Source organism: Rhodnius prolixus, unplaced genomic scaffold (assembly GCF_049639745.1).
Source record: "Rhodnius prolixus isolate KJV_2025 unplaced genomic scaffold, Rpr scaffold_6, whole genome shotgun sequence".
Classification (NCBI taxonomy): Eukaryota; Metazoa; Arthropoda; class Insecta; order Hemiptera; family Reduviidae; genus Rhodnius; species Rhodnius prolixus.
In genome coordinates, this window is record NW_027411634.1 from 3,284,657 (window position 1) to 3,304,817 (window position 20,161).

Consider the following 20,161-nt stretch of genomic DNA (forward strand, 5'->3'; position numbering starts at 1 on the left):
CAAAATGAACTTACTGTAGTCAGACATGAAGGTTCATCACTTGAGAGGTCACGCAGCGCCGTCGGACGACATTTCGGTCAAATTTCGTCTGTTGGCCATCTCTCCCGATTGGCCATCTCACCCGACTTTACCCTATACGATGTTGAGAAAATATTGTAGTTGATATTTGCAAAAAGTATTTGAGAATCTATTCAGTAGTCTATTCTAGTGGCACTACAAGGTATGACCGTACTTCTACTTAAATAGTACTTTGGAAGTAGCGCCACTTCCCATTAACGCCCTCTGTACCTGCTCAGGTACATCTAATAAAAGTGCAATTTGATGTATTGTAATGTTTACTTTTGAGAAAGTAGTTTCATAAAGTGACGATAGATGACTCTAGTAATCTATGCAAAAGTCAATTTTGCCGGTGGCGCGAAAACTAATGTCATATTTTATACATTGTCACTCGCAGTCCAAGCAAGATTACTGAGGTAAGCTATTTGCTTTTATTATTTGTACAAATAATACATTATATGGACTTCTTTTTATTACAAAGTATAATAATATCTTATTCTAATGTTTAACTTAATAAATGTGGTAATTTAGTGAAAACACTATGCGTTGAGCGACCTTGCTTCGGAGAATTTCATTCCTGAATCCGCCCATTGTACACAGCTGTGTACAGCTCTATAACTTCAAAATTATATATATATTTTTTAATATTCTATAAAAAATGTTTAATTTTGTCCATATTGTAATAATTAATAGCAATAAATTTCAAAAAATAGCATTAGTTTCATTTTGGGCGTTAAAGGGTTAATTCAGGTAACTTAATGATACTCCTCAATATTAACACTTCACTTTAATTGCGATTTTACAAAATGTAAAATTTCAGTAAGAGGTCCAAAAATTGTTGTGTCCAAAGAGCAGCAAAGAGCAGGTTGGCAACTATTTCTGGACAGATGATTCCTGACCCAAACTCTCTTTTCATGAGTACTGAGGGTCTTCGTCTGAATCGGAGTACAGGTCTACTCGAAAGGCATCTAATTTTGTCCAAACAGTTTTCAAATAATTAGCACTATGTTATTAATTTCTATTATTAATATGCACTTAATTAACTTAAGTAAAAAAATTTTACGCCGAGCCTTATTTACCCCTTATTTGTTGACGAGTTAAATTTAAAGGATGAAGTAAGGCATTGACAGCCACCAAGAACAGAGTAACCAAATAGAGTACGCAGCACTTCATGTTGTCAAGTCGCGGTAGAATAGAGTATTCTATTAGGTTACTGGACTAGTTCAAACTACACTATGGATGCACACAAATATTGTAGCACTCTTTATACATAAGCGGCATTTCCTGTTTCCCCCCACTTTTCATTATACCATTTAGAAAATCAAACAAAAAATGTTGACCATGATGGTTTTAAAGGTTAATGTGGTATCATAAATTTAAAATATAAATACGATATTGACAGTCAGAATTAAATAAGTTCAATTAGATAACAAACGGAATAGGAGTAAAGGAAGTCGTGTGAGTGGTCACTCCGAATTCTATTTAATCTAAGATATTTACAATTAAATACTTAGTAAATTAAAGGAACTTAAAATTAACTTGAATGAAATATCGTTCTTGCAGTAAACTTCTTGATGCGTCTTCAAACGGAAGTTGGAAAAATAGGACCGTTTAGTCCCTACAATGACAGATAGCATTTAGGTAACTCTCTTTTGGGTCTTGAAGAAGAACCCAAATAATATTTAAAGCATCCGTTTCAGGATTTTACTTTTTCAAGTTAGAGAAATTTACCTGCAGATATGTAAACACTAACAATCTTCTAATAACCACTAATTAGGAAATGAATTGAGCTCAATAGTTGGCGTACTGGATACCCCACTCGGTGATCTCACGGACTTTAAATCCGGCTAGTGGCCTAGGATTTCCTCTTTTCTAGAAACTTCTCACAGTTCGGTGATTGGATAGTGCTGTAGGTAATTTTCAGAACACTGGCTGGAGATTGGCAGGGCATTTGGAAAAATCTCCGGGCGCTAGTGAACTTAAATGTTGATGCGCCTTAAATTTATTTAAAAATAAAACAATAATATCCCAGATATTTAGAGGATTTTAAAACGTCCAGAACCTCTTAGTTGGAGTATGCCGTGGATACGTCTTTGTAGCTTCTTCCAGGAATAGCATTCAAAAGCTAGGCGGATATCGGCCGTCCGAAATCATAATTTTTAATAGAGTATCTTAGTGTTAAAATGTTTTTTTCTTCATTGTTATCTCCCAGATTCCTGATTGGTCCTTTATTGGTTATTACTTTGCCTTAAGTAGGTGATAAAAGTTTACGTAACTTCTTTATAAATAGGGCCTCATATCAAACAGTTCATTATAAAACATTAAATAATTATAAAACCATTTCATTTTCAAGGGAACAACTGGAAATAATGACACACCTCAATATTTACACTTCACTGTAATTGCAATTTTACAAGATGTGTAATTTCAGTTAAAAAATTTTTGTGAAGAAGGATAAACAACGCGCAGTCTAGATATTGCATCAAGCTATTTCCGGTCTCAGACTCTCTCTTCATGCGGACTAAGTGTACTTCCGTTATATCGCCGGCTGGCTGCTACCGTAGAGCGTCACCTAATTTGGTCCAAACAGTTTCGAAATAATGAATATTATATTATTGATTTCTATTATCAATATGTTCTTAATTCACGTTAACAAATTTACCCCAAGGTATATTTTACCTGTATGTTGTTGAAGATTCAATTGTTTAATTTTCTAAATATAATTTAAATTTAAAGGGGGAACTGGAAATTCGGCTTAATTGTATAAGATGGGTGAATAGTTACGTCCAATCGCAGTACAATTCGATCTAGTGCAGTAACCTAAGATACCGCGACTTGACAACATGAAGTCCATACTCTCTTTGGTAACTCTGTTCTTGGTGGCCGCCATGGCCTACTCTTATCCTGCAGAATTGAATCTTTAACAACATATAGGTAAATACGCCTTGGCGTAAATTTTGCTTAAGGAGAATTAAGTAGATATTGATAATATAAATCAATAAAACGAGTATAATGTTAATTATTTCGAAACTACTTAGGACCAAATTAGGTGACGCTCTACAGGAGCCATCCGGCGAGATAACGGAAGTTCACTTAATCCGTCTTTGATTGATGTCGCTGATTTTGCACAATCTTGGTTGCACATTATTTTTCCTTGGACAGAGTATGTTTTAAGAAGTCTGACGGAAATTGCACATTTTGAAAAAATCGCAATTACAGTGAAGTGTCAATATTGAGGAGTGACATTATTTCCCGCTTTTCCTATTTGTAAAGATGTTACCTAAACTATTAGTGCCTACTATTGGCGATGTAATACCGAATAAAGGGCCAATCAGGAATCTGGGAGATGGCAGTGAAGAAAAAAAAAATTTTTTATCACCAGCGTCAGCACTGCTCCGAATGGAGGGACTCTTAATTATCATCTCGGACGGCCGATATCCTCCTAGTTCTGGAGCTATGACTCCACACATTCCTGGAAGAATCTAGAAAGACGTTCGTAACGTTTTAAAATCCCATCAATCAGTTCTTATTGTTATTTTATTTTTTAATTAAATTTAAGACACGTCATCATTTAAGCTCATTAGCGCCCACAGCTTTTTCTATTGAGTGCACTGCCAATCTTCAAACAGTGTTCTCTCGGCACTGGCAATATTGTCCATCACAGGACTGTGAGTAGTTTCTAGAAAGAGAAAATCCTAGAGCCACAATCCGTATTCGTAGCCCGAGATCTTCGAGTGGGGAATCCAGTACGTCAACCATTGAGCCTTTCCTAATAAGTGATTATCGGAAAATTTTGTTTATTTTTCTGTGCGTATAGTTGAAATATCTCTAATTGGGTGGTTGGGGTGATTGCCGGAAATCGAAGCTTTATCTATCGCTTGGTTCTTCCTCAAGACCCGACAGACCCAAAAATCTCCGATTTACTAAACTCTTATTATTTTGAGCTAACAATCTTTAGGTTATTAAGTTATTAATCGTGCTTTACCTTCCTTCTTTCTACATAATTCAATTTAAGTAACGAGGCGTCAATCCCTCCTCAGTCACTCATATTTAAGCAAATGACTCCAAATATCGTTAAAATAATGAATAATATTAAATGCTATATTATTTATTTATTTATTTATTTTAATATATTCAAACATATTTATTTTTTTATAAAAAATGAATCACCCAGTTTATTTAGTATCGCTTTTGAAGGGTTTGAGCAACACTGTTAGGAAAATGGAAAACTATTAAATCTTATTTGAAATATTTTCTAAAGGGAAATTAATTTTAAGGTCTATTTGGGAAAGTCGGCTGTCCTACAGCATCATCTGAAATGTTCAAATTTCAGCGAAAGGGTTAAGTAGTTAAAAAGTTTTGAGCTTAAAGACAATAGTGTGACTTTGAGGAGCGCATTTGTATATTTCCGTTTTTCTTTTTTTTTTCTTTGCATAATTTCCGATACTAGATAAAACTAGATCTGGACAATCGCCTGAAATCATTGGCAACTGAACTAGAAATTTCTTATCACATTCAGGACGTTATAAAATTATGCAGTTATTTTTTTAAACGAGTTACTATTTATCGCAAAAAACGTTAACGCCTCTTGGGAGCGTTTTGGCTGAAAACTGAAAGCTAAAGTTTAAGTTACAAACTTGTGACTCTGACTGAAATTCCTATCTCAGTATTTAGGTAAAAACGTTAAAACTAGGATGTTTTACTGTAAGAGAAAGTAGCCCTTTACTTCCGCTTTTCTTTATTCTCATTAAAAGAAATGAACTGAATATCACTTATATTAAAAATTATGTAATCAAGGTTTTCCCGGCATGCAAATATTAATTACTTGAAAATATTTTTCTAGTGAAAGTGTCATAAAAATAATTTATCACTGGATTAAGTAAATATGCATTAAATTTATGATACCACCATTAACCTTAAAAAAAATCATGGCCAACATTTTTTGCTTGGTTTTCTAAATGGTGTCATCAAAATTTAGAGGGGGGAAACAGGAAATTCCGCTTATGTAATCTTCAATAACCATCAGGTAAAAATACGCCATTGGCCTAAATTTTCTTAATAATGAATTAACTAAATATTGATAATAGTAATCAACAACTTTGAGAGCTAAAGATTTTCAAAACTGTTTTGACCAATATAGATGCAGCCCCCGAGATAACGGATCAACGTTTAACTAAAAAGCGGAGTTACAGGTGTTACACGGTAGACAAAGTAACTCATTTGATCATTCGTCTTAATTCAGAATGCTACGCTCTTTGTTTTGCTATGGGATATAAACGAGTTAAGTGCCAACCACGAGAAAATTACTGTACTTGTACTGCCCTAAACGGTACTATTTCACCAACTTCCGTTTGAAGAACTACATCAAAGAAGTATACTGCAAGAAGGATATTTCATTCACTTTAATTTTAAGTTCCTCTAATTCACTAAGTATTCAATTGTAAATAACTTATATTAAATAAAATATGGAGACCACTCACGCGACTTCCTTTTAGTACTATTCCTTTAGCTATCCAACTATACTTACTTAACTATGTCCCAAATAACACATTTTGTAAAATGCAATTATAGTAAAGTGTCAATATCATACGAGTATTTATACTTTGAATTTATGATACCACAATAATCTTTAAAAAGAATCATGGTCAACATTTCTTATTTGTTTTTCTAAATGGTGTCATCAAAATTTAGAGGAGAAACAGGAAATTCCGCTTCTGTATATGAGGTGCAACAATAGTTGTTTGCAGTCATAGTGCAGTTTGATCTAGTGCAGTAACCTAAGATACTCTATTCTACCGCGACTTGACAACATGAAGTGCATACTCTCTTTGGTTATTCTGTTCTTGGTGGGCTCTATGGCCTGCTCTTAGTATTGAATCTTAGACAACATTTAGGCACATTCGTCTTGGCATAAATTTTCTTAAGGAGAATTAGGAACATATTGATAATAGAAAACAATAATATAATGTTAATTATTTCGAAACTGCTTGGACCAAATTAGATGACGCTCAAGAGGAACTAACCGGCGTGATGACGGAAGTTCACTTAGTCCGCATGAAAAGAGAGTCTAGGACCGGAAATAGGCTCGGTTGATGAAATATCTGTGCTGCTCATTGTGTTTCCTTGGACACAATAAGTTTTCGACCTCAGACTGAAATACATTTTGTAAAATTATAGTGATGTGTCAATATTGATGTACAATAAAAGTAATAAAATATTTAATTTTATTAGTGAACTATAAATTACATTGATACGACCAGCATCCTGTCTTTATTGATCAGAGGTTTTTCAGAGAACAATTCACTGATCATCTAAATGAAATGAATCAGATTCGTAATAGTGCTTCAAAACATCATTCTTTGCCTCGATTAATAATTTAAAATATATGGAGATGCAGAATTAGTTGAATAGATAAGGCAGAAATGGCAGACAAAAGTCTAAGCATGAATGCTGTGTTTTTTTAACTCTTTAAAAAAAAAAGTCTCTACAATTGAATCGATTACATTCATGGTGATTATCGATATAAATCGTATTCAGCTCTAAAAATCAGGCGATTTCAACCCTGACACTTGGAATAATATTTTATTATTATTCTAAAAACTTCTGAGATTGGTAAAAAATATTTATGAGTTAGAACCTCACAAAATTTTGTAGAAAAACAGGAAGTCGTGTGAGTGGTAATGCCAGATTTTTTTTGTTGTGGGGGGGAGGGAGTTTTGGACGGAAACAGAGCGCTCGTTCTGTTAGGACTCCAGTACTAGTTTCTGTTAGAGAGAACATAGGGTTACATTTTCGAACTGGTGACCCTACCTAAAATTCCTACCACAGTATTTATGTCAAATTTTCAAACTAGGATGTTTTACTGTGTGAGAAATTGACTGTGCAGTTAATGTACTTCCGCTTTTCCCTAGTTCTCATTAAGAGAAATGATCGTCTGTCACTTATCAAACGTTTCATCAAATCATGGTTTTCCTTATTTGCGAATGGTAATAAAATGAATGATATTATCACTAAATATCTAAATGTTATCATTAAATTGAGGAATTTACACGTTTACATCATGATACCCTTTTAGTAACCTTTAAAAAATCATTTAGTTTGATTTTTCTAAATATATTGAACATTTAGAGGGGGGAACAGGAAATTCGGCTTAATTATATAAGATGGGTGGATAGTTACGTCCAATTGCAGTACAATTTGATCTAGTTCAGCAAACCTAAGATACTCTATATTCTACCGCGACTTGACAACATGAAGTGCATACTCTCTTTGGTTACTCTGTGGTTCTTGGTGGCCGCCATAGCCTACTCTTCCGGCAGAATTGAATCTTCAACAACCTGATGGTAAAATACGCCTTTAGTCTAAATTTTTCTTAAAAATCAATTAAAACTAAATATTGATAATAATAATCAATTATTTGAGGGCTAACGATTTCCAAAAAACTGTTTGAACCGAATTAGATGACGCTCCAACCCATGCAACTCCCAAACCGATCTGTAATTATACCCGGAGATACGAATGTAAGGAGTATCCATCCCGAGAGTATTTGGTCATACTTAGTAATTGGGACTGCAACCTTTATTGTGTAAATATGGGATATAAGGGAGGTAATTGCGTAGAAACTTCCTGTGTATGTAGATGAACTAAACGGTACTATTTCACCAACTTCCGTTTGAAGAACTACATCAAAGAAGTATACTGCAAGAAGGATATTTCATTTACTTTAATTTTAAGTTCCTTTAATTCACTAAGTGTTGTAAATTACTTAGATTAAATAAAATATTGTGACCACTCACACGAGTTCCTTTAGTTGTAATTCCTTTAGCTATCCATCTAAACTTATTTAATTCTGTGTCAAAATTCACTTTTTGTAAATTTGCTATAGTGTCAATATTGTATTTTTTAATTTTGTAAATAAAAAACACTGTCTATTATATGTAAATAGTACAATGAAAATTTAGAGGGGGAAACAGGAAGTTCTATTTAAGAATATAAGGCGGAACAATATTAAGTTCTATGCAGTCATAGTACAGTAACCTAAGATACTCCAGTCTACCGCGACTTCACAACATGAAGTGCATACTCTCTTTGGTTACTCTGTGGTTCTTGGTGGCCGCCATGGTCTACTCTTATCCCGCAGAATTGATACTTCAACAACATTTAGGTAAAATACCTTTGCGTAGTTTTTTGGTTTTAAACATAAGTACAAATTGATAGCAGGAAGTTGAGTGCTAATGATTTCCAAACTTTTTCGGACCAAATTAGATGACGCTCTACGGAAGCCAGCCGGCGAGATAACGGAAGTACATTTAACCCGAAGGAAGAGAGCCCTCTGTGAAGAGTTCACCTTTGAGTATCAATGGTGCATCGCTCATTGTTTAGTTCTGGGATATAATGGAGGTCATTGCAAGGATAGTATCTGCCATTGTACGAACTAAATGGTTCTAATTTCCCCCAACTTCCGTTTGAAGACACATCAAGAAGTACGCAACAAGAAGGATATTTCATTTAAGTTAATTTTAAGTTCCCTTAATTTAATAAGTATTTTATTGAAATATCTTAGATTAAATAGAATTCGGTGTGACCACTCACATTACATCCTTTTGCTGTAATTCCTTTAGCTATCCATCTAAACTTATTTACCTCTGACTCAAATTACACATTTTGTATATTTGCAATTACAGTGAAGTGTCAATATCGTATTTATTCTTTAAATTTATGATACCTCATTAACCTTTAAAACAATCATGGTCAACATTATTTGTTTGGTTTTGTAATAGCGGAGGGGAAACAGGAAATTCCGCTTATGTGTATAAGGTGCAACAATAGTTCTATGCAGCCATAGTGCAGTAACCAAACTTACTCTATTCTACCGCGACTTAACATCATGATTTTTGATTTTGACAAAGTTTCCCTTTCTAGCAAATGGTAACCAATTTGGCATATTTTCTAAAATAATAATAATTTATTAATAATAATTAATAAATAATAATAATTTATTAATAATAATTAATAAATAATAATAATTTATTAATAATAATTAATAAATAATAATAATTTATTAATAAATGACTGAATATTATCCTTAAATTAACACTCCAATCCAAAATAATCCGCCGCATAGTAGACGCTCCATTCTATGTTAGTAACCACACAATCCATACAGATCTCCAAATTCCATTCATCTCCGAAGAACTTGCCAAAATCCGATATAAAAATTTTCACCAAAAACTGTCACTTCATCCCAACCCTTTAGCTGCAAACTTGTCTTCAACTACACTACCCTCCAATCCTCGAAGACGGCTGAGGCCCCATGACCAACTGGGTGACTAACCCCATCACTGGATGACCGTCATTCACGTCTGACACATTATTTATTTATTCATTCATCACGTTTACCTATTGTACCCTTTAGGTACAGGTGTAAATCTCAATAAAAGGATAAATAAAAAAAAAAATTAAGAACTTAAACCATTTAGTTCATGATACCCTCTAGTAACCTTTACTAAATCATGGCCAACATTTTCGGTTTGGTTATCTAAATATAATGAACATTTAGAAGGGGGGAACAGGAAATCCGGCTTAATTATATAAGATGGGTGAATAGTTACGTCCAATCGCAGTACAATTTGATCTAGTGCAGTAACCAAAGATACTCTATTCTACCGCGACTTGACAACATGAAGTGCATACTCTCTTTGGTTACTCTGTTCTTGGTGGCCGCCATTGCATACTCTTATCTCGCAGAATTGAATCTTCAACAACAATTAGGTAAATGGCTTTCCATAGCTTTCTTTTTTGTTTTAACAATAACATGAGTGCTAATGATTTCCAAAACTGTTCGGACCAAAATTAGATGACGCTCTACTGGAGCCAGCCGGCGAGAAAACGGAAATACATTTAACCCGAAGGAAGAGAGTCACCTGTGATCTTTTCAGGTTCGAGTCTAAATGGTTCAAACCTAATCAGGTAGCTTGCGCCGCTCATTGTATATTTAAGGGGTATAAAGGAGGTTATTGCCAGAAAATTATGTGTCATTGTAGGAAATAAACGGATCTAACATATTTTCTCAACTTCCGTTTGAAGAACTACATCAAAGAAGTATACTGCAAGAAGGATATTTTATTTACGTTAATTTTTAATTCTCTTTAATTCACTAAGTATTTAATTGTAAATATCTTAGATTAAATAAAATGTGGTGACCACTCACAGGACTTCCTTTACTACTATTCCGTTTGTTATCCAATTGAACTTATTTAACTCTTACTCAAATTACACATTTTGTAAAGTTGCTATTATATTTTAAATTTATGATACCACATTAAGCCTTAAAACAATCATGGCCAACATTTCATTTTTGGTTTTCTAAATGGTATAATGAAAATTTCGAGGGGGAAACAGGAAATTCCGGCTTATTTATATAAGGTGCAACAATATTTTTGTGCAGTCGTAGTGCAGTAACCGAAGATACTGCATTCTACTGCCACTTAGTACAATGATTTTTGATCTTAACAAAGTTTTCTTTGCTTACGAATGGGTAACAAATTTGGCATATTTTCCTTATAAAAACTATTAATAATAATTTCTTAATAAATGACTGAATGTTATCTTTAAATTAAGAATTTACATCATTTAGTTCATGATACCCTTTAGTAACCTTTACTAAATCATGGCGGATGTTTTGTTTGATTTACTAAATATAATTTAAATTTAGAGGGGGAACTGGCAATTCGGCTTAATTGTATAAGATGGGTGGATAGTTACGTCCAATCGCAGTACAATTCGATCTAGTGCAGTAACCTAAGATACCGCGACTTGACAACATGAAATCCATACTCTCTTTAGTTAATCTGTTCTTGGTGGCCGCCATGGTCTACTCTTATCCCGCGCTATTCAATTTTCAACAATTAGGTAAATACCTTTTCATAGTTTTTGATTTAAACAAGTACAAATTGATAGCAGAAGGGTTCAGTGCTAAAGATTTCCAAAACTGTTCGGACCAAATTAGATGACGCTCTACTGGAGCCAGCCGGCGAGACAACGGAAGAACCTTTAACCCGAAGGAAGAGAGTCTCCTGTGATCTATTCAGTTTCGAGTCTAAATGGTTCACACCTAATCATTCTGTTTGCGCTGCTCATTGTCTAACTATGGGATATAAAGGAGGTTATTGCCAGGATACTATCTGCCATTGTAGGAACTAAACGGTTCTAATTTCCACAACTTCCGTTTGAAGATACATCAAGAAGTAGACTCCAAGAAGGATATTTCATTTTCGTTAATTTTAAGTTCCTATTATATTCGATAAGTATTCAATTGTAAATAACTTATATTAAATAAAATATGGTGACCACTCACACGACTTCCTTTTAGTACTATTCCGTTTGTTATCCAACTATACTTACTTAACTATGTCCCAAATAACACATTTTGTAAAATGCAAGTACAGTAAAGTGTCAATATCGAATTTTTACTTTAAATTTATGATACCTCATTAACCTTTAATAAAATCATGGTCACAATTTTTTTCTTTGGTTTTCTAAATGGTATAATGCATATTTAGAGAGGGGGAAGCGGGAAATGCCGCTTATGTATAATAGTGCAACAATAGTTGTGTGCAGCCATAGTGCAGTTTGATCTAGTGCAGTAACCTACCATACTCTATTCTACCGCGACTTCGCAACATGAAGTGCATACTCTCTTTGGTTACTCTGTTCTTGGTGGCCACCATGGCCTACCCTTATTCGGCAGAATTGAATTATCAACAACAATTAGGTAAAATACACCTTGATGTCAATTTTTTTAATGTGAATTAAGAACTTATTGATAATAGAAATCAATAATATTATGTTAATTATTTCGAAACTGCTTAGACCAAATTAGGTGACGCTCTACGGAAGCCAGACGGCGAGATAACGGAAGTACACTTAGTCCGCATGAAGAGAGAGTCTGAGTTGGCGTACTGGATACCCCACTCGGTGATCTCACGGACTTTGAATCAAAATTATATATATATTTTTTAATATTCTATAAAAAATGTTTAATTTTGTCCATATTGTAATAATTAATAGCAATAAATTTCAAAAAATAGCATTAGTTTCATTTTGGGCGTTAAAGGGTTAATTCAGGTAACTTAATGATACTCCTCAATATTAACACTTCACTTTAATTGCGATTTTACAAAATGTAAAATTTCAGTAAGAGGTCCAAAAATTGTTGTGTCCAAAGAGCAGCAAAGAGCAGGTTGGCAACTATTTCTGGACAGATAATTCCTGATCCAAACTCTCTTTTCATGAGTACTGAGGGTCTTCGTCTGAATCGGAGTACAGGTCTACTAGAAAGGCATCTAATTTTGTCCAAACAGTTTTGAAAAAATTAGCACTATGTTATTAATTTCTATTATTAATATGCACTTAATTAACTTAAGTAAAAAAATTTTACGCCGAGCCTTATTTACCCCTTATTTGTTGACGAGTTAAATTTAAAGGATGAAGTAAGGCATTGACGGCCACCAAGAACAGAGTAACCAAATAGAGTACGCAGCACTTCATGTTGTCAAGTCGCGGTAGAATAGAGTATTCTATTAGGTTACTGGACTAGTTCAAACTACACTATGGATGCACACAAATATTGTAGCACCCTTTATACATAAGCGGCATTTCCTGTTTCCCCCCACTTTTCATTATACCATTTAGAAAATCAAACAAAAAATGTTGACCATGATGGTTTTAAAGGTTAATGTGGTATCATAAATTTAAAATATAAATACGATATTGACACAGTCAGAATTAAATAAGTTCAATTAGATAACAAACGGAATAGGAGTAAAGGAAGTCGTGTGAGTGGTCACTCCGAATTCTATTTAATCTAAGATATTTACATTAAATACTTAGTAAATTAAAGGAACTTAAAATTAACTTGAATGAAATATCGTTCTTGCAGTAAACTTCTTGATGCGTCTTCAAACGGAAGTTGGAAAAATAGAACCGTTTAGTCCCTACAATGACAGATAGTATTTAGGTAACTCTCTTATGGGTCTTGAAGAAGAACCCAAATAATATTTAAAGCATCCGTTTCAGGATTTTACTTTTTCAAGTTAGAGAAATTTACCTGCAGATATGTAAACACTAACAATCTTCTAATAACCACTAATTAGGAAAGGAATTGAGCTCAATAGTTGGCGTATCGGATACACCACTCGGTGATCTCACGGACTTTGAATCCGGCTAGTGGCACTAGGATTTCCTCTTTTCTAGAAACTGCTCACAGTCCGGTGATTGTGATAAATATATATGTTTGAATATATCAAGAAATTAAGTAAATAAGTATATAGTGTTTAATAATATTCATTACTTTAACGATTTCTGGAGACATTAGTTGAAATTAGCTCGGATTACCTCGTCAATGAAGTAATGGAGAAACAACGAAGATAAAGCACGATTAGTAGCAGAATAACCGAAAAGTCCAGATAAATATATAACATATATAATAATAAAAACTATAAAAAATCTGCGCATGGCTCATCCTTCTGCACAAACATTTTTTGACTGAATTTACACATTATTGTAAAATTGTAATTACAGTAAGGTGTCAATATTGAGGTGTGTCATTATTTCCAGCAGTTCCCTTGAAAAATGAAATGGTTTTATAATTATTCAATGTTTTATAATGAACTGTTTGATATGAGGCCCTGTTTATAAAGAAGTTACGTAAATTTTTATCACCTACTTAAGGCAAAGTGATAACCAATAAAGGACCAATCAGGAATCTGTGAGATAACAGTGAAGAAAAAAACATTTTAACACCAGCGTCAGCTCTTCTCTGTATGGTGGGATTCTTAATTATGATTTCGGACGGCCGATTTCCTTTTATCCTGTGAATGCTATTCCTGGAAGAAGCTACAAAGACGTATCCACAGCCTACTCCAACTAAGAGATTCTGGACGTTTTAAAATTCTCTAAATATATGAGATATTATTATTTTATTTTTAAATAAATTTAAGGCGCATCAACATTTTGGTTCACTAGCGCCCAGAGTTGTTTCCAAATGCACCGCCAATCTCCAGCCAGTGTTCTGAAAATTACCCACAGCACTATCCAATCACCGAACTGTGAGCAGTTTCTAGAAAAGAGGAAATCCTAGTGCAACTAGCCGGATTCTAAGTCCGTGAGATCACCGAGTGTGAAACCATTGCGCCAACTATTGAGCTTAATTCCTTTCTTAATTAGTGGTTATTAGAAGATTGTGAGTGTTTATCTGTGGGTAAATATCTCTGACTTAGAAAAAGTAAAATCCTGAAACGAATACTTTAAATATAAACTTGGGTTCTTCTTCAAGACCCAAGTGAGAGTGACCAGAATATCAACAGTTCACTGAACGTTTTTATTCTGAAAATCGGTCTTATACTGAAACAGTTAATTTTTTATAGTTTTTATTATTATATATGTTATATATTTATCTGGGCTTTTCGGTTATTCTGCTACTAATCGTGCTGTATCTTTGTTGATTCTCCATTCCTTCATTGACGAGGTAATTCGAGCTAATTTCAACTAATGACTCCAGAAATCGTTAAGGTATTGAATAACATTAAATACAATATATTTATTTACTTAATTTTTTTGATATATTCAAACATATATATTTTTTTATTAAAATTGAATCAACCCGTTCTATTTGGTTAATATCGTTTTTTAAGGGCTTGAGCAACACTGTTACAAAAATTGGAAAACTAGTAAATCTTATTTGAAATATTTTCTAAATGGAAATTAATTTTAAGGTCTGTTTGGAAAAGTCGGCTGTCCTACAGCATCATCTGAAATGTTCAATTTCTTCTAAAGTTTTAAGCAGTTCAAGTTTTGAGCTTAAAGACAATAGTGTGACTTTGAGGAGCGCATTTGTATATTTCCGTTTTTCTTTTTTTTTTCTTTGCATAATTTCCGATACTAGATAAAACTAGATCTGGACAATCGCCGGCAATCATTGGCAACTGAACTAGAAATTTCTTATCATATTCAGGACGTTATAAAATTATGCAGTTATTTTTTTTAAACGAGTTACTATTTATCGCAAAAAACGTTAACGCCTCTTGGGGGCGTTTTGGCTGAAAACTGAAAGCTAAAGTTTAAGTTACTAACTTGTGACTCTATCTGAAATTCCTATCTCAGTATTTAGGTAAAAATGTTAAAACTAGGATGTTTTACTGCGAGAGATAATAGCCCTTTACTTCCGCTTTTCTTTATTCTCATTAAAAGAAATGAACTGAATATCACTTATATTAAAAATTATGTAATCAAGGTTTTCCCGGCATGCAAATATTAATTACTTGAAAATATTTTTCTAGTGAAAGTGTCATAAAAATAATTTATCACTGATTTAAGTAAATATGCATTAAATTTATGATACCACATTAACCTTAAAAAAATCATGGCCAACATTTCTTGTTTGTTTATCTAAATGGTGTAATGAAAATTTAGAGGGGGGAAACAGGAAATTCCGCTTTTCTATATAAGGAGCAACATTAGTTGTGTGCAGTCACAGTGCAATTTGATCTAGTGCAGTAGCGTACCATACTCTATTCTACCGCGACTTCGCAACATGAAGTGCATACTCTATTTGGTTACTCTGTTCTTGGTGGCCGCCGCCATGGTCTACTCTTATCCGCCAGAAATAGGTAAAATGTGACTTTGCCTACATTTTTCTTAAAATGAATTAACTAAGTTGTACAGCTTCCAAATTAATTTGATCATTTTTAGTAATTCATCCTCCGCCGGTCATTGTTCAACTGTAGGATATAAAGGAAGTTATTGGGAAGAAACTTCCTGTGTATGTACATGAACTAAACGGTTGTACTTTTCCAACTTCCGTTTGAAGAACTACATGAAAGAAGTACACACCAAGAAGGATATTTCATTTATGTTAATTTCTAATCCTTTAATTCACTAAGTATTTAATTGTAAATATCTTAGATTAAATAAAATGTGACCATCTCACATGACTTCCTTTTAGTACTATTCCTTTAGCTATCCATCTAAACTTATTTAACTCTGACCCTAATTACACATTTTGTAAAATTGTAATTACAATGAAGTACCAGTATTGTGGAGTGTCATTATTTTCTGTTTTTCCACGGAAGTACCCAAAAAGAAATGGTTTAGCATAATTATTTTGAAATAAAAGATTTAGAAGGAAGTGTTGTTGTGAGACCGTATTTATAAAGATGTTACCTAATCTGTTAGTACCTACTGAGGGCCATATAATACCCAAGTCAGAGATATTTACCTGCAGATAAACACTCACAATCTTCTAATAACCACTAATTAGGTAAGGAATTGAGCTCAATAGTTGGCGTACTGGATACCCCACTCGGTGATCTCACGGACTTTGAATCAAAATTATATATATATTTTTTAATATTCTATAAAAAATGTTTAATTTTGTCCATATTGTAATAATTAATAGCAATAAATTTCAAAAAACAGCATTAGTTTCATTTTGGGCGTTAAAGGGTTAATTCAGGTAACTTAATGATACTCCTCAATATTAACACATCACTTTAATTGCGATTTTACAAAATGTAAAATTTCAGTAAGAGGTCCAAAAATTGTTGTGTCCAAAGAGCAGCAAAGAGCAGGTTGGCAACTATTTCTGGACAGATAATTCCTGATCCAAACTCTCTTTTCATGAGTACTGAGGGTCTTCGTCTGAATCGGAGTACAGGTCTACTAGAAAGGCATCTAATTTTGTCCAAACAGTTTTGAAATAATTAGCACTATGTTATTAATTTCTATTATTAATATGCACTTAATTAACTTAAGTAAAAAAATTTTACGCCGAGCCTTATTTACCCCTTATTTGTTGACGAGTTAAATTTAAAGGATGAAGTAAGGCATTGACGGCCACCAAGAACAGAGTAACCAAATAGAGTACGCAGCACTTCATGTTGTCAAGTCGCGGTAGAATAGAGTATTCTATTAGGTTACTGGACTAGTTCAAACTACACTATGGATGCACACAAATATTGTAGCACCCTTTATACATAAGCGGCATTTCCTGTTTCCCCCCACTTTTCATTATACCATTTAGAAAATCAAACAAAAAATGTTGACCATGATGGTTTTAAAGGTTAATGTGGTATCATAAATTTAAAATATAAATACGATATTGACACAGTCAGAATTAAATAAGTTCAATTAGATAACAAACGGAATAGGAGTAAAGGAAGTCGTGTGAGTGGTCACTCCGAATTCTATTTAATCTAAGATATTTACATTAAATACTTAGTAAATTAAAGGAACTTAAAATTAACTTGAATGAAATATCGTTCTTGCAGTAAACTTCTTGATGCGTCTTCAAACGGAAGTTGGAAAAATAGAACCGTTTAGTCCCTACAATGACAGATAGTATTTAGGTAACTCTCTTTTGGGTCTTGAAGAAGAACCCAAATAATATTTAAAGCATCCGTTTCAGGATTTTACTTTTTCAAGTTAGAGAAATTTACCTGCAGATATGTAAACACTAACAATCTTCTAATAACCACTAATTAGGAAAGGAATTGAGCTCAATAGTTGGCGTACTGGATACACCACTCGGTGATCTCACGGACTTTGAATCCGGCTAGTGGCACTAGGATTTCCTCTTTTCTAGAAACTGCTCACAGTCCGGTGATTGGATAGTGCTGTGGGTAATTTTCAGAACACTGGCTGGAGATTGGCGGTGCGTTTGGAAAAAGCTCTGGGCGCTAGTGAACCAAAATGTTGATGCGCCTTAAATTTATTTAAAAATAAAATAATAATATCTCATATATTTAGAGAATTTTAAAACGTCCAGAACCTCTTAGTTGGAGTAGGCCGTGGATACGTCTTTGTAGCTTCTTCCAGGAATAGCATTCAGAGCATAAAAGGATATCGGCCGTCCGAAATCATAATTAAGAATCCCACCATACAGAGAAGAGCTGACGCTGGTGTTAAAATGTTTTTTTCTTCACTGTTATCTCACAGATTCCTGATTGGTCCTTTTTTGGTTATCACTTTGCCTTAAGTATGTGATAAAAGTTTACGTAACTACTTTATAAATAGGGCCTCATATCAAACAGTTCATTATAAAACATTGAATAATTATAAAACCATTTCATTTTTCAAGGGAACTGCTGGAAATAATGACACACCTCAATATTGACACCTTACTGTAGTTACAATTTTACAATAATGTGTAATTTCAGTCAAAAATTTTTGTACCCAAGAATAAACAATCAGCAGCCTAGCTATTGCGTCAACAGAGCTATTTCCGCTCTCAGGCACTCTCTTCATGCGGACTAAGTGAACTTCCGTTATCTCGCCGGCTGGCTCCCGTAGAGCGTCACCTAATTTGGTCCAATCAGTTTCGAAATAATTAACATTATATTATTTTTTTTTTTTTTTTTTTTTTTTTTTTTTTTTTTTTTTTTTTATGATTTAAGGCGCGTCAACATCTAAGGTTATTGGCGCCCGGAGCTTTTTTCAGTGCACTGCCGGCCTCCGGACAGTGTTCTCTCGTTACAGACAACACTGTCCATCACCGAACAGTGAGCTGTAAGAAGCTCCTAGGAAGAGAAAATCTAAGGGTCAGCTGCTGGATTCGAACCCGGGACCTCCGCGTGGGAGTCCAGTATGCTAACCTCATAGCTAATCCCTTCCCTTATTGATATATTATTGATTATATTATTGATTTCTATTATCAATATGTTCTTAATTCACGTTAAAAAAATTTACATCAAGGTGTATTTTACCTAATTGTTGTTGATAATTCAATTCTGCCGAATAAGGGTAGGCCATGGCGGCCACCAAGAACAGAGTAACCAAAGAGAGTATGCACTTCATTTTGCGAAGTCGCGATAGAATGGTGTATCTTAGGTTACTGCACTAGATCAAACTGCACTATGACTGCACACAACTATTGTTGCAATTTATATACATAAGCGGCATTTCCTATTTCCCCCTCTCTAAATTTGCATTATACCATTTAAAAAACCAAAGAATAAATGGTGTCCATGATTTTATTAAAGGTTAATGTGGTATCATAAATTTGAAGTAAAAATTCGATATTGACACTTTACTGTAATTGCATTTTACAAAATGTGTTATTTGGGACATAGTTAAGTAAGTACAGTTGAAAAGCTAAAGGAATAGAAGTAAAGGAAGTCATGTGAGTGGTCACCATATTTTATTTAATATAAGTTATTTAGAATTGAATACTTAGTGAATTAGAGGAACTTAAAATTAAAGTAAATGAAATATACTTCTTGGAGTGTACTTCTTGATGCGTCTTCAAACGGAAGTTGGAAGTTGAAAGTTTGTCTTAAGCTGAAACAAACAATAAGCGGAAAGTTCTCAAATTCAGGGTGTTCATTTTAAGACGGCTCAAATGCATTTCATGCTTAAACGGTCAATATGAGCAAAAAATGGTAGAGGAAAAATTTGTTGCAGAATATGTGACTTGATTTTAGATTCCTGCCCGCATACGCTGCTGACGCGCGACCAAAAGTGAGGGTTTGCAGTTGACCCCTATTTTCATATAAACAGTTTTAAAGAGTATAAAAAGTTATGAAGGAAACCGGAATCCGCAATTCGATATCTTCAAAATTAAAGGTGCTAGGCTAATTCAAAATCTGGTATTTATTAATCATATTTCAATTTTTTTAACTTGTTATCAAAGAGAAAGAAGAGCAGGCGATAGGTCATTTTTATGTATTTTTCCATCCTCTTTCTTCTGAAAATATTGCCAAGGAAGTAAAGCTAGTATTTTTCTTAATATCGGGAAATAAGTCGTTTTCCGAGTGATTTTTCTAAGAAAAAATCAAATGTTAAGAGCTTTAGATTTTCTCAAGCATACACAAAATGGCTAAAAATTAATTTTTACATCTGTTACAAACAAGAAGGTTTAATAATTATTTGGTAATTTTGGGAGAGTTGCGTTTAATTACCAAAAAAATTGGAAACCTCCTGCCACATATTTAAGTGATCAATATCTTTCATATAAGGTATTCCTTAATTTATCAAATAATGCACTTTACGCAGCTTGTGCAGCAGTACTGTGCCTTAAAAGGTTAACCAGGAGGTTATCAACTGCTCT

The 20,161-nt window shown here is 33.7% G+C and overlaps 2 protein-coding genes across 16 annotated transcripts in view; both read left to right on the forward strand.

Moving 5' to 3' along the window:
* Positions 1-20,161, forward strand: part of wake (ankyrin repeat and fibronectin type III domain containing protein wide awake) — a 532,593-nt gene that overhangs the window by 387,794 nt on the left and 124,638 nt on the right. For 3 of the 15 annotated variants that reach the window (XM_074139714.1, XM_074139717.1, XM_074139719.1), the window contains exon 1: positions 10,107-10,968. The exons of 10 other annotated variants lie outside the window; for them this stretch is intronic. Coding sequence is in view for 2 of the 5 variants with exons in the window: in XM_074139719.1 (XP_073995820.1) it covers positions 10,881-10,968 (88 nt within the window). In the remaining 3 variants the exon portion in view is untranslated. Of the gene's footprint in view, positions 1-9,124; positions 9,829-10,106; positions 10,969-20,161 lie in introns of those variants that run through there. 2 more of the 15 variants (XM_074139713.1, XM_074139715.1) reach the window with 2 other exon arrangements.
* On the forward strand, positions 6,438-8,759 carry LOC141460090 (defensin coprisin-like). Its single transcript, XM_074139760.1, has 2 exons — positions 6,438-8,221; positions 8,323-8,759. The coding sequence occupies exons 1-2, from the start codon at positions 8,128-8,130 to the stop codon at positions 8,493-8,495; spliced, it is 267 nt and encodes an 88-aa protein (XP_073995861.1). The 5' UTR covers positions 6,438-8,127; the 3' UTR covers positions 8,496-8,759.